Source organism: Erinaceus europaeus, chromosome 13 (genome assembly GCF_950295315.1).
Source record: "Erinaceus europaeus chromosome 13, mEriEur2.1, whole genome shotgun sequence".
NCBI lineage: Eukaryota > Metazoa > Chordata > Mammalia > Eulipotyphla > Erinaceidae > Erinaceus > Erinaceus europaeus.
This window is the reverse complement of record NC_080174.1, coordinates 91,800,628-91,815,171: the sequence shown is the minus strand read 5'-3', so window position 1 is coordinate 91,815,171 and position 14,544 is coordinate 91,800,628. Positions and strand designations below refer to the sequence as shown.

Below are 14,544 nucleotides of genomic sequence, written 5' to 3'. Positions count from 1 at the left end.
GGGATCTGACACTCTGTGCCTGCTGTGACTTTCCGCAAGACTGACCACATGACACAGAAAGACAGACAGACAGACAGACAGACACTTCCTTCCTGGGTCCTCGGACCTCACCCTAGTGGGTGGCCTTGAGGGAGAGTGAGTGGTGGGTCCCGTGTTCTCCCACTTAACCACGGCTTCTGAAAAGGGGGCTCCCTTCATGTGTCCTCCCTGGGGACCAGTGGCCCTTGACAGACCACTTCTGGTTGCTATGGTGGGTGGGACACTTTGCTGGAGTTTTATTAATTGTGTTTCAGGGTAACAAAGAGAAAAAGAAAAAATAGAAAAACCCATGAAAACCCCTTTCTCAGCCTCTGGGGGAAACTCCTGACATTTTGCCCACCTGCCTGCAACCAGCACTGAGCTGGGGGGTTCGCTGGTGGAGGAAGGAAGCCGGGGCCTCTGAGATGAAGAGATGGGGAGTCCTCTGGTCCCTGCCAGCCCCCAGCCCCTGTCTGGCTGAGGCCACCCTGGTTTTTGTTTTTTTATTTTTGCATCCTGGCCCTTGGACCCCCAGCCCTTTGTGAGCACGTGTGTGCATGCACGCACACACACATACACACACACAGACACATACAGTCACACAAAGACACACACAGACACAGACACTCATACAGACACACACACAGACACACACAGAGACACACAGACATACACACTCACACATACACAGATTCACACACAGAGACACACGCACACACACAGATTCACACAGAGACACACACAGACACACACACACACAGATTCACACAGACACACACACACAGAGACACACACAGACACACACACAGACACACACACACACAGACACACACACACACAGACACACACACTTATTTATTTTTAACCAGAGCACTGCTCAGCTCTGGCTTATACAGATACTGGGGACTGAGCCCAGGACCTTTGACGCTGCACTGCTGAAAGTCTTTTCGTATAACTATTATGCTATCTCCCCAGTACTAAATTACAGAATGCTTTGATACCCATATTCCAACAGAGTCTGTCTTCTTTGTAATACTACATTTCGCATTTATTTAAGACTCCTTCATTTATTTATGAAGGAGAGAGGGGAGAGGCCAGCCAGAGCACCACTCTGACTCACACGGTGCCTGGGCTCAGACCTGGGACCTCAGGCTTTCAAGTCTGCCAGCTTCCAGGCCACAAGTTCTTTTTCATTTCACACACATAGCAACATGATTCTCACCTGTTCGGGCTCCCCCAGACTAGTGGGGCCACAGGGGATGTGAAGAAGTCCAGCTCTAGACCCTTCTGGTCACCATTTTCAGGACCCTCATGAGCTGAGGGTCAGATGGGAGGGGGGAATAGCTGGCCCAGTGACAGTCAGTCCATGTGCCAGAAGCTCAGGTTTGGGGATGCTCCCTGGGTCCACTCCTCTCCCTCTCTGTGCTCCACTGGACTAGGAGCTGCCTCTTTCTTGGCCAGGCCTTGTCTACACTGCAGCAGCAGGCCTGGGCTTCAGCTGCGTTTGCAGGCAGGAATTCAGTCAGGAGAGGCGTCTTTTCTTTCACTTTATTTATTTTATTTGCTAGAACAGAAAGAAATTGAGAGGAGAAGATGGAGAGGAGAGGGAAAGGGAGTGGGGAGAGCTGCCACCCTGCTTCACTACTCATGAAGCTTTCCCCCTGCAGGTGGGGACGGGGGCTTGAACGTGGGTGATACATGCACTTAACCAGGTGTGCCACCTCCTGCCCCATGAGGGGTTTTTCCTTTTCTCAAAGTGGCATTTGACAAACTCTCAGAAGAGCTCATGAGCCCAGCCCCAGCAGAGAAATGCCTGGAGCAGGCTCTGGGAGCAAGACACCGGTGGTTCTAACTGGGTCCTGGGCACCGGTTCTAACTGGGTCCCGGCCACCATGGGCACTTACTTCCCTCACGTTCAGTCCCACAGCCCCTTGGCAACCCCGTCAGTGGCCCAGGAGGCGGGCGCTACTGCCCACTTCATTACTGTCTAATGATTATCCTTTCTAAACAATATTTAGTTATTAATAAGGTGTGGGGGACCAGCTGATGTCACACCTGACAGAGGCACATGTTACGAAGTACAAAGTCCCAACTCTGAGTCCCAGCTCCCCACCTGTGGAGGGGGGAAGCTTAAGCTTCATGAGCTGTGAAGCAGGTCTGCAGATTATCTATCTATCTCTCTCCTCTCTCTCCCCCTTCTCTCTCACTTTCTTTTACCCCCCCTTTTTTTTTTTACCAGACCCCTGCTCAGCTCTGGCTTATGGTGGTGCTGGGGATTGAATCTGGAACTCAGGCATGAGAGTCTCTTTGCATAACCATTGTGCTATTTATCCCCTACTCTTCTAAACATTTTTAATTAACTTTATTTATTTATTAGATAGAGACCACCAGAAATTAAGAGGAATGGGGAGACAGAGAGAGAGAAACAGAGAGACACATGCAGCCCTGCTTCACCACTTGTGAAGTTTCTCCCCTGCAGGTGGGGACCGGGGACTTGAACCCAGGTCCTTGTGCACTATAACATGTTCACTTAACCAGGTGTGCCACTACCCAATCCTCTTTTCTTTTTTCTTTTCCCCTTTCACTTTTTGTCTGTCCTATCCAGTAAAATAGAAAGAAAAAAAAGAAGAAGAAGAAGAAAGGAAAAATGGCTTCTAGGAGTGGTGGATTTGTATTGCTAGCATCAAGTCCCAGTGATAATTCTGGGAGAGAGAGAGAGAGAGAGAGGGGGCCAAAGCATCACTTGTTCCACTCAGGTACACTCGATGCTGGGGATCGAACTCAGGACCTCATGCTTTCGAGCTGAGCGCTATAGCCACTGAGCCACCTTCCTATGGTTATTCAGCCACGAGGCCATCACTGCGTGCACCCTGAGGTGCTGGTTCAGTTCTTCTCTTTACCCACAGACTCTCCCGCTCACCAGGTGACCTTGGGTGGGCCGGGTCTGCCCTCTTGTCTGCCCTCTTCTTGTGGGCTTCTTCTTGGGCAGAGCTTCGAGGATGATGGCGGAGGCTGGGCAGGTGAGACATATGCCAAGGGGATCTGGATTGCCGGTGACTTTCCTGGCTCTTCCCTCAGGGCAGACCTCGCATGAACCGTGCCCGCAGGGGCCCACCGGATGCAGGAAACAGTGTGAGCCTGACCACTACCTGAGCAGAGAGGGCCGCTGCCTTGCCTGTGTGACCTGCTCTGGAGGTGAGAGCCTATGTCTGCCTCCAGGGGTTCCTTCAAGGAGGAGGGGCCTCCCTGGGGGAGAGGGGAAAGAGTGGGGACCATTGGGATGGGGTGCCTCAGCTTACCCCTCTGCATACTAAGAGTCTTGGAGTGTCTTTATAAGCTTTCTGCAACCTTTCTCTGATAGTCTCTTTCCATCTATAATTTCTTTTCCTTTTTTTAAAATATTTATTTATTTGCCCTTTTGTTGCTCTTGTCTTTTTTTGCCTCTAGGGTTATTGCTGGGATAACCATGCCTGCACCATGAATCCACTGCTCTTGGAGGCCACTCCCCCCCCTTTTGTTGCCTTTGTTGTTGTAGACTTGTTGTGGTTATTACTGTTGTTGTTGATGTTGATGCCGCTCGTTGTTGGATAGGACAGAGAGAAATGGAGAGAGGAGGGGAAGACAGAGAGGGGGAGAGAAAGATAGACACCTGCAGACCTGCTTCACCACCTGTAAAGCGACTCCCTTGCAGGTGGGGAGCCGGGGGCTCGGAGGGTATCCTTATGCTGGTCCTTGTGCTTTGCACCACTTATGCTCAACCCACTGCGTTATAGCCTGACCCCCCACTCTTACTGTTTTTTATTGTTGTAGTTATTGTTGTTTTGACTGATGTTGTCGTTGTTGCATAGGACAGAAAGAAATGGAGAGAGGAGGGGGAGACAGAGAAGGGGAGAGAAAGATAGATACCTGCAGACCTGCTTCACCGTCTGTAAAGCGACCCTCTTGCAGGTGGGGAGCTGAGGCCTCAAACCGGGATCCTTACGTGGTCCTTGCGCTATGCACCATCTGCGCTTAACCCACTGCATTACCGCCCAACTCCCAGGGTTGGGCTTTCTTATGGTCACAAATGTCCACCCCCCTTTTTTGGTGTGTCCTTGCCTGCAGTGCAGAAGGCTAAAACCCCTGAGTTAAGAATTAGAAGGCCATAGGCTCCCTTCTCTGATTACTGGTACTGCACTGCTCTGTCTTCACTGCTCACTGCGTGTAAGAGGCGAAACGGCACCGTGCTATGCTGCCCAGAATTCAAAATTTCGGTGTTTGGCTTCAATCCGGTGCCCCTTCTCACCCCAACCAGGTGAGTGCCAGCACCCACCTGGCCTGTGGATGTCTCATCTGTAGTTGGTGGGTTTTGTTAAGGTCTGTATTGTAGTTATTTGATGTTTTGGGGGAGATGTGATCTGGTCCTGGTTACTCCGTGGCCATGCCTCCCAGAAGCCAGGCCCCTCTGCCTCTGTGCACTGTTGTTGGCCGTGCTTACGCCGCTACTAGTACAGCAGTCACAGCAATGACGACTGCTGCTGTTGCTACTTTATCTTCTTATTATTTGCTTTTAATGTTTTATTAGTGATTTACAAGGTTATAAAATAATAGGGATAGGAGTCAGGTGGTGGCACACCTGGTTAAGTGCACACAGCACAGAGCACAAGGACCTGAATTTAAGCCTCTAGGGGCAAAGCTTCACAGTATAGAGTACAAGGACCTGAATTTAAGCCTTCAGGGGCAAAGCTTCACAGTACAGAGCACAAGGACCTGAATTTAAGCCTCTAGGGGCAAAGCTTCACAGTACAGAGCACAAGGACCTGAATTTAAGCCTCTAGGGGCAAAGCTTCACAGTACAGAGCACAAGGACCTGAATTTAAGCCTCTAGGGGCAAAACTTCACAGTACAGAGCACAAGGACCTGAATTTAAGCCTGCAGGGGCAAAGCTCCACAGTACAGAGCACAAGGACCTGAATTTAAGCCTGCAGGGGCAAAGCTTCATGAGTGGTGAAGCAGGGCTGCAGGTGTCTCTTTTCCTCTCTGTCTCTACCTCACTCTGCATCTCTCTCTGTCCTATAAAAGATAAAGAGTGAGAAAATGGCCACCAGCTAGGTGGTTAGGCACCTGACTAAGAGCTCACATCACAGTGCACAAGGATCCAGGTTCAAGCCCCTGGTCCCCACCTGCAGGGGGAAAGCTTCACAAGTGGTGAAGCAAGTCTGCAGGTGTTTCTCTGTCTCTCTATCTCCCCCTTCCCTCTCAATTTCTCTCTATCTCTACCCAATAATAAATAAATAGGGGGTCAGGCGGTAGTGAAGCAAGTTAAGTGCACATGGCTCAAAACTCAAGGACCAGTGTAAGGATCCTGGTTCAAGTCCCCGGCTCCTCACCTGCAGTGGGATCACTTCACAGGCAGTGAAGCAGGTCTGCAGGTGTCTGTCTTTCTTTCCCCCTCTCTGTTTTCCCCTCCTCAACTTCTCTCTGTCCTATCCAACAACAACAATAGCAATGACAGCAATAATAGTAATGACAACAAGAAGGGTAACAACAAGGGCAACAGAATGGGAAAAATGGCCTCCAGGAGCAGTGGATTCATAGTGCAGGCACTGAGCCCCAGCAATAACCCTGGAGGCAATAAATAAATAAGATAAAATAAGTAGATAATAGGGATATAGTCCCATAGCACTCCAATCACAAAAGTTCTGTCCCTACCCACCCTCGCCTCCCAGGGTACTTTTTAAAAAATATTTATTTATTTATTCCCTTTTGTTGCCCTTGTTTTATTGTTGTAGATATTATTGTTGTTGTTATTGATGTTGTCATTATTGGATAGGACAGAGAGAAATGGAGAGAGGAGGGGAAGACAGAAATGGGGAGAGAAAGACAGACACCTGCAGACGTGCTTCACCGCCTGTGAAGCGACTCCCCTGCAGATGGGCAGCTGGGGGCTCGAACCGGGATCCTTATGCCGGTCCTTGTGCTTTGTGCCACGTGCGCTTAACCCGTTGCGCTTAACCCTTTGCACTACTGCCCGATTCCCCCCAGGGTACTTTTTAGACCTAGTTAGTATGTTTCCTTAAGGGAGGGAAAGAGTCTTTTCTTAGCATGGTTTTATGGTGAGGAAGCTGAGGCATTGTGAGGCTAAGGACCTTTCAAAGTCACAAAAAGTTTGGTTTGAAAACTGGCATTTGAGCTGGTGGTCAGACACCAAGAGCTGTGGTCTCCCCTGAGACCACGACAGTGCTTCCAGAACTCTTTCAATATGCGTTTTCATTGTTTCTTTCTTATTGTGGTTAGTACATGTGGTTTGTGCACTGTCTATTTTTTCTGTATGTGTGGGGGTTTTGATGGGAAATTTGGCTGAAATTTCTTGAGGTCTAATAAAATTGCTATAGATTTTTCAGAATGCTTACTGCATGTGGGGGAAAGGCGTATTCTATTTGGTGTGTATGGAAGTGTGCACATGCATTTATTAGATCAAGCTTGTTGGTTGTGTTGTTTAAATAATGTGTGTCATTATTTCCTTATCTTCAAAAAAGTTGGCTTCTAAAATGTGTTAAAATCTGTTTCTCTGGAGTCGGGCGGTGGCGCAGCGGGTTAAGCACATGGGCGCAAAGTGCAAGGACCGGCGTAAGGATTCCAGTTCGAGCCCCCGGCTCGGCTCCCCACCTGCAGGGGAGTCGCTTCACAGGCGGTGAAGCAGGTCTGCAGGTGTCTTATCTTTCTCTCCCCCTCTGTCTTACCCTACTCCATTTCTCACTGTCCTATCCAACAACAACATCAATAACCACAACAATGTTAAACAACAAGGGCAACAAAAAGGGGAAATAAATAAATAAATATTTTAAAAAATCTGTTTCTCATTATTGTATTTTTAAATTTATTTTCTTCCTTCCTTCCTCTCTTTCTTTCTTTCTTTCTTTCTTTCTTTCTTTCTTTCTTTCATCTTTCCCAGTATCACCTCATTGAGGGAATGTTGATTTCAAGGATTTTTTTTTTTTGGTTACAGGTTACATTCCCACATTTCTTCAAGATCTGTACATTTCACTGCCAACCAAACCATCATCTTACTCCACCATAGGTCCCCAACTTCCTCCTAGAGCTCTTTCTTCCCTTTGCCTGTCTGACTCCTCAGAGCTTCCTCAGTAGCTGACAGTCCACCGAGGATTCATCCTCTACCGTTCTCTGCTTTGCTCCCATCTGTGGCTGAGTTCACCTGGTGTTTATTCTTCTTCTGGCTGAACTTGCTCAACATGGTTCCCTCCAATTCCATCTGTGTTGTAGCAAAGGAGAATCTGCCATCATTTCTTACAGCTGTGCAGTGTTCCACTGTGTGTACAGTTTCCACTTCTCTTTTTTATTTGTTTTTCATTTATTTATTCCCTTTTTGTTGTCCTTGTTTTATTATTGTAGTTATTATTGTTGTTGTTATTGATGTCATCGTTGATGGATAGGACAAAGGGAAATGGAGAGAGGAGGGGAAGACAGAGACGGGGAGAGAAAGACAGACACCTGCAGACTTGCTTCACCGCCTGTGAAGCGACTCCTTTGCAGGTGGGGAGCCGGGACTCGAACCAGGATCTGTATGCCAGTCCTTGCGATTTGCACCACGTGCGCTTAACCCACTGTGCTACTGTCCGACCACTTCTATCATTTTTCTGTTCTTGGACACTTGGGTTGTTTCCAGTTGTTGGTATGACAGATGGCACATGGCTGTGCACGAACCTTTTCCAGAGAGGTTCTGCAAATCAGTACGCGGCTAGGAGTCACTGATGGGTCACCTGTCTTTGTCGTACAATCATGGCCTGGCTGCTTCTGTCTCTGCTTGGACTGATGGAGTAGGTGGACTCTGGGTAGTGAAATGTGTAGCAGTTGACTTGCCAGCTCCCCCACCTTCTTCATGACTGATTGTCTGCAGTATATATCAGTATAGCTAGTGACTTCCATTTTGTTTTATTTTTATTTTATTTAATTTTTAAAATATTTATTTACTCCCTTTTGTTGCTCTTGTTTTATTGTTGTAGTTATTATTGTTGTTGTTGTTGGATAGGACAGAGAGAAATGGAGAGTGGAGGGGAAGAGAGAGAGGGGAGAGGAAGACACCTGCAGACCTGCTTCACTGCTTGTGAAGCGACTCCCCTGCAGGTGGGGAGCCGGGGCTCAAACTGGGATCCTTACTCTGGTCCTTGCGCTTTGCGCCACCTGCGCTTAACCCTCTGCTCTACCGCCCGACTCCCGATCTTTTCAATTTATCTTCCAGCCCTTAATTAGAAAAGTGTGGAGGTGGCTCAGTGGTGGAGCATGCTCCCTGCACGAGTGAGACCCAGCTTGGATCCCCAGCACCACAAAAGCTAGTTACTCTCTGTCGAATGTAAAACATTAATTCCCCAATAAAGAAATTAAAAAAAAATCTAGTTACTCTCTGGTCTCTCTCATGTTCATAAACAAAAAATTTTAAAAACTTAACTAGGGGGCCAGGCAGTGATGCGCCTGGTTAAGCGCACACACTACAGTGTGCAAGGACCCGGGTTCAAGCCCCTGGTCCCCACCTGCAGGGGAAAGCTTCATGCGTGGTGAAGCAGGGCTGTAGCGGTCTCTTTGTCTCTCTCTCCCTCTCTATCTCCTCCTCCCCACTCAATTCCTCTCTGTCTCTATCCAGTAATAAATCAATAAAAATAATTACAAAAATTTAACTAGAATGTACCTTGACAGTAATTGCTTGCAAACAATTCTGCCTGCTATCTTATATATCTTTTTCTGCCTGAACATGTCATTCTTTCTTCATTTTGGGGAATTACCATAGATTTTCACTTCTGCTCTTTTTAATCTCTAAGTCTATCTCTGTCTCTGTATATCTCTCTCACTATAACTCGTCACTTACATCTACTTATGTCTGTGTTTCAAGGCCAATTTTCTGGGGGTTCTAGTTATTCTGAACTTTGACTGTCTTTGCCTTGCCCTTCCTTCCTTCCTTCCTTCCTTCCTTCCTTCCTTCCTTCCTTCCTTCCTTCCTTCTTTCCTTCCTTCATCTCTCCCCCGTCCCTCTTCCTTCCTTCTTCTTCCTTCCCTCCCTTCCTCCCTCCCTCTTTCTTTCTTTCTTCCCTTTTTCTTTTCTTCCTTTCTCTCTCTTTTTCTTTCTTTTTTTTTTTTTAAACTAGAGCACTGTTCAGCTCTGGCTTGTGGTGGTGCGGGGGGTTGCACCTGGAACTTTGGATCCTCAGGCATGAGATTCTCTTTGCATAAACATTATGCTATTCCCTGCCACCACCCCTTTCTCCCTTTCTACAGCACTACTCAGCTCTGGCTTATGGTGGTGCAGGGCATTGAACCTGGGACCCTGGAGCCTCTGACATGAAATTCTTTTTGCATAACCACTATGCTGTCTCCCTTGCCCTGGCTTTGTCTTTCTTCTTTGTCCTTTACTTTCTCTTCTTTAATGTTTTTGTCTTTTTATTTTGAACCCACTGGCTTTTCTTCATGTCAGTGTCATTAATTCAACTTTCTATGTACTTTCTTTTAAAGAATTTATTATTTATTTTTAACCTTTTTATTTATTATTAGATAGAGACAGAGAGAAATTGAGACAGGAGAGACAGATGGATACATAGATAGATAGACACCTGCAGCCCTGCTTCACCACTCCTGAAGCTTTTCCCCTGCAGGTGGGGACCAGGAGCTTGAACCCTGTGAGCACTGTAATATGTGCACTTAACCAGGTGCGCCACCACCTGCCCCCACTTCTCCCCCACTTTTCCTCTGTCAGCTATCAGCAGCACACTGCCATGAATATTCTTTCTGAGGATGGTATTGCTGCATCTCTGTTTTCTCCAGCAACACAGTCTGCCTTGTGATCTCTGACTTAAAAACAAAACAGAAAACCTCTTGGAGCCCAGAGGATTGCTCAGTGGCTACAGTGTCCAGTGGTATGGACCAAAATTCTTTATGGGGAGCAGAAGGTGGGAGTTCTGGCTTCTTTAATTGCTTCTCCGCTGGACATGGGCACTGGCAGGTGGAGCCATACCCCTAGACTCTGGGTTTTTAACTTTTGCTTTTAAGTCTAAAGATCCAGCCACTGCGCTGGCTCCCAAGCCACAGTTGGGCTCTTCGTGTTGGATTTTCTCAGATCCTTGGTGACTTACAGTTCTGCATTCTGTATTTGATGACTTGGAATGTGTTTCTGCAAGTAGGACTTGTGAAGCCCAGCTCCCAGGGTGGTTGGTGGGGGTGAGTGGGTGGGACAGCTGGTGGGCAGGGGTCGCCAGTGACCGGGCTAGTGGATTCGTGTCTCACAGTTATGACCAGGATATCTTGTCCAAAGATGACCTTGGCCAAGACTTTGTCTGAGGGGGAGACTGGCTTCTAAGCTAGCTCTGTGACCCAAGAGATGAAGAGTGGGAGTATTCACTTGACTTTGCCCACCAGGCTCCTGAGAGGGCTCCCCGAGCACCCCACCCTCCGTCCCTGCTGTCCTGATCCTAGAGCTTCTGGAAGCCTCTCCCATCTTCTCTTGGGGGTCCTCAGGGCCCACCCTCATCCTCTTCTGCTGCCCCTGGCCCTTTTCTGTGCCCCTCAGGTGACCTCGTGGAGAAGACTCCGTGTTCGTGGAACGCCTCCCGGGTCTGCCAGTGCCGTGCCGGCATGTTCTGCTCCACCTCAGCTGCCAACTCCTGTGCTCGCTGCTTCCCTCACTCTGTCTGTTCTCCAGGGACTGTTATCAAGCTCCAGGGTGAGTGTCCTGCCCAGACCTGGCCTCTTTTCCCTGAGGTGTGTAGGGAACAAGGCATCTGCTATCCTTTGGCAAACGTGGCTGGGCCGCTTACTGGACCCCAAGTCTGGGAAGCTGGTATTCACCATTCTTTTCTTTTAGGTTCAAACCATTTTAATCCCTGCCCCTTTCTCTTTTTCTTTTTCCAAAACAATTTAAGTAGTTTTTATTTGTGAATGGATGTCTTTTTTTAAAAAAAATTAATTTATTTATAAAAAGGAAACACTGACAAAACCATAGGATAAGAGGGGTACAACTTCACATAATTCCCACCATCAGATCTCCATACCCCATCCCCTCCCCTGATTGCTTTCCTATTCTTTATCCCTTTGGGAGTATGGACCCAGGGTCATTATGAGGTGCAGAAGGTGGAAGGTCCAGCTTCTGTAATTGCTTCCCCACTGAACATGGGCGTTGACAGGTCAATCCACACTCCCAGCCTGTCTCTCTCTAGTGGGGCGGGGCTCTGGGGAATCGGAGCTCCAGGACACATTGGTGGGGTTGTCTGCCCAGGGAAGTCTGGTCAGCATCATGCTATCATCTGGAACTTAGTGGCTGAAAAGAGAGTGAACATACAAAGCCCCTGCCTCTTGCTTTTAACAGAGATGTTATATCTGTGCTCATCATTCTAGCGATGCCACTGATGTTACTAATCTTGTGGTTGGTGAGGCAGAGGGGAAGGCTGGTGGATGTACTGTGTCATCCTCGGGCTCTAAGGGCCTTAGATGCTCTGCTTTTTCCTCCCCACCTTACAGAATTCTCTCATTTTGTTTACTTAATTCATTACATTATTCTATTTATTTTTTTAAAAATATATTTATTTATTATTGGGTAGAGACAGAGAGACATTGAGAGTGGAGGGGGAGATAGAGAGGGAGAGAGAAAGATAGACTCCTGCAGACCTGCTTCACCACTTGTGAAGCGACTCCCTGCAGGTGGGGAGCCGGGGGCTCAAAGCGGATCCTTACGTCGGTCCTTGTGCTTCCTATGTTGTGCCCTTAACCTGGTGAGCCACTGCCCAGCCCCAGGTCCCTGTGCATTGTAGCATGTACACTCAACCAGGTGTGCCACCACCCAGCCCTCACTGCCTGTCCTTGCTTGGAGGGAAGGGCACAGATTCCAGCTGGCCACATCTTTCTTCACACAACACCTCTGTTCAGAATGGCAGTTCAGAATGGCAGTTCTGCTCTTGGAGACTTTGGATGCACAGGTACCAAAGCTGAAGGCTTTGTTGTCCCCCCTGCAGGCACAGCAGAGAAGGACACTGTCTGTGGACCTGCGTCCCCAGCCACCAGCCCTGACTGCAGTGCCAGCGCAGAGGACTGCCTGCAGCCTGCCAGGTGACTCCCAGCCCTTCCTACCCCTCACCGGCCTGAGTCTGAGGTTGCTGAACTGCACCCGCACTGATGCCCAAAGCCCCTCTGGTGGGCGAGAGTTGAGGTTCAGTCCAGGGTGCAAGGACTCCAGGTGCCTCTTGGCCGAGGCCACATGTCATGTGAAGGCCTCCTGTGTGCCCTGCTTGTTCTGAGCATGCCTAGGCCTTGTTTCCAGAGCAGATGGTAGACTAGTCTGAGATTGGGAGACACCCGCTACGGGAACCTTTGTTCTCCCTTGGCATAGCCAGAGAACTGAAGGTCCCATCTCCGGCTTCCTTCCCAGTGGTGCCACCCTGCAGGCCAAGTCCTTGCAGACCACACCAGCCAGCTCTGATGCCAAGACCATTGAAGAGGGCAGCCCCCCGGCTGTGGACGACACACCCCAAATGCAGCCTGACTCTCCCTCCCCAAAAAACCCAGGTAACCTCCCTGGGAAATGTGGGTTGTCCCTCTCTCTCAATGTTTTTTTTTTTTTTTTAAATATATAGCTATTCACTTATTATTAGATAATTATAGAGAGATATTGAGAGGGGAGGGGGAGATAGAGAGGGAGAGAGACAGACACCTGCTGCCCTGCTTCACCACTCATGAAGCTTTCCCCCTGCAGGTGGGGACCAGGGGCTTGAACCTGGATCCTTGTGCACTGTAGTGTGTGCATTTAATCAGGCGCATCACCGCCTGACCCCTAGGTTTGTTTCCATGGGTAAATGGTGGGAAGTCAGTGCAACCCAGGGAGACAGTCCTGAGCTGTGGTGTCTCCTGGCACTGAGGGGAGGAGTAGTGACTCCAGGCCTGATCTTTTGGGGCTGAGGGTTCGAGCCCAAGGGCCAGTGGTGATGATGGAAGGATTCATTCACTCAGCACTTCTGACACCCAGTGGACGTGGAAGATATCTGTACGCCTGAGCTCATGATGAAGCTGGGGGGACCTTTGCACACACCCATGTGACACCTTCCTGGTTTCCATAGTAGTGGACAGGAGCCCTCAGCTCACTCCTATTCATTGCTTAGCAGCTCTTCCTGCTCAGGAATATATTCATTCATTCATTCATTTTTTTATTAGTGATTTAATAACAATTAACAAGACTGTAAGATAACGGGGGTGCAATCCCACACAGTTCCCACCACCAGAGTTCCCTGTCCCATCCCCTCCATTGGAAGCTTCCCTATTCTTTATCCCTCTGGGAGCACGGACCAACATTCTTTATGGGGAGCAGAAAGTGGGACTTCTGGCTTCTGTAATTGCTTCTCCGCTGGACATGGACATTGGCAGGTGTATCCATTCCCCAGCCTGTTTATCCTTCCCTAGTGGGACAGGGCTCTGGGGAGGTGGCGTTCCAGGACACATTGGTGAGGTCGTCTGCCCATGGAGTTCAGGATGGTGTCATGGTAGCATCTGCAACTTGGTGGCTGAAAGGCAGTAAGATATAAAGCAAATTGTTCAATAAATAGGAACCCAAAGGTAAAAATAGAGCAGATGAAATTAGGGATCTTTGTGTATGAAGAAGCTAGAGAATCTATTTTAGATATATTCCAAGGCGTCCATGACTTTAGTAATTTTTGCCTGAACCTGACAGCTAACATGCTAACAGCTAACAAATGGTGTCAGAGTTGAGAACAGGACTAGAGAGCTGAATCAGGGCAGAGAGTAGCCCCCAAACATGAGGAAAGTATATAAATACCACTAACTGTAAACCCCACTGATCTGACCCAAGGCCCATGTCTGTTCACATTCAGCACAGTAGCCTGTGTGGCCTCTGAGTCCCTGTCAGTCTGAGCTCTCAGTCCATGGCCACAGCTGGAACATTCTAGGCTGCACTCATGTCTGGACCTGTCTTCCTTGAGGGGCAGAATAGGCTGACCAGCCTCTCTTCAGAGAGTGGGGCCGTCCCCACCATTGCGGCTCTAAAGTGAGGACAAGGTCCTGGAAAGACACAAAAGAGGGCTTATGATGCTGTTCTTTTTTTAAATATTTATTTATTTCCCCTTTGTTTTTTTATTGTTGTTGTAGTTATTATTGTTGTCATTAATGTTGTTGTTGGATAGGACAGAGAGAAATGGAGAGAGGAGGGGAAGACAGAGGGGGGAAAGAAAGATAGATACCAGCAGACCTGCTTCACCGCCTGTGGAGTGACTCCCCTGCAGGTGGGGAGCCGGGGGCTCGAACCGGGATCCTTACACCGGTCCTTGCGCTTCACGCCAAGTGCGCTTAATCCACTGCGCGACCGCTCAACTCCCATGATGCTGTTCTTGATGGAGATGACCAGTGATGGTGGAGAAAGGGGTCTGTTCGAAGTCTAGGCCCATCACATCTATGTGGGAACCCCAGGACTTCCTGGCTAGAGTCCCAGGGTTATCACTGGGTCTTGGTGCCAGCACTGTGAATCCATTGCTCCTGGAAGCCATA

General features: G+C 48.6%; 1 protein-coding gene across 1 annotated transcript in view; it reads left to right on the top strand.

The window, feature by feature from the left end:
- The window catches only part of TNFRSF8 (TNF receptor superfamily member 8), an 86,851-nt gene that overhangs the window by 26,474 nt on the left and 45,833 nt on the right, over window positions 1-14,544 (top strand). The window contains exons 3-6 of the mRNA XM_060204960.1: window positions 3,097-3,213; window positions 10,571-10,723; window positions 12,009-12,102; window positions 12,422-12,558. Of these exons, the coding sequence (XP_060060943.1) occupies window positions 3,097-3,213; window positions 10,571-10,723; window positions 12,009-12,102; window positions 12,422-12,558 (501 nt within the window). The remainder of the gene's footprint in view (window positions 1-3,096; window positions 3,214-10,570; window positions 10,724-12,008; window positions 12,103-12,421; window positions 12,559-14,544) is intronic.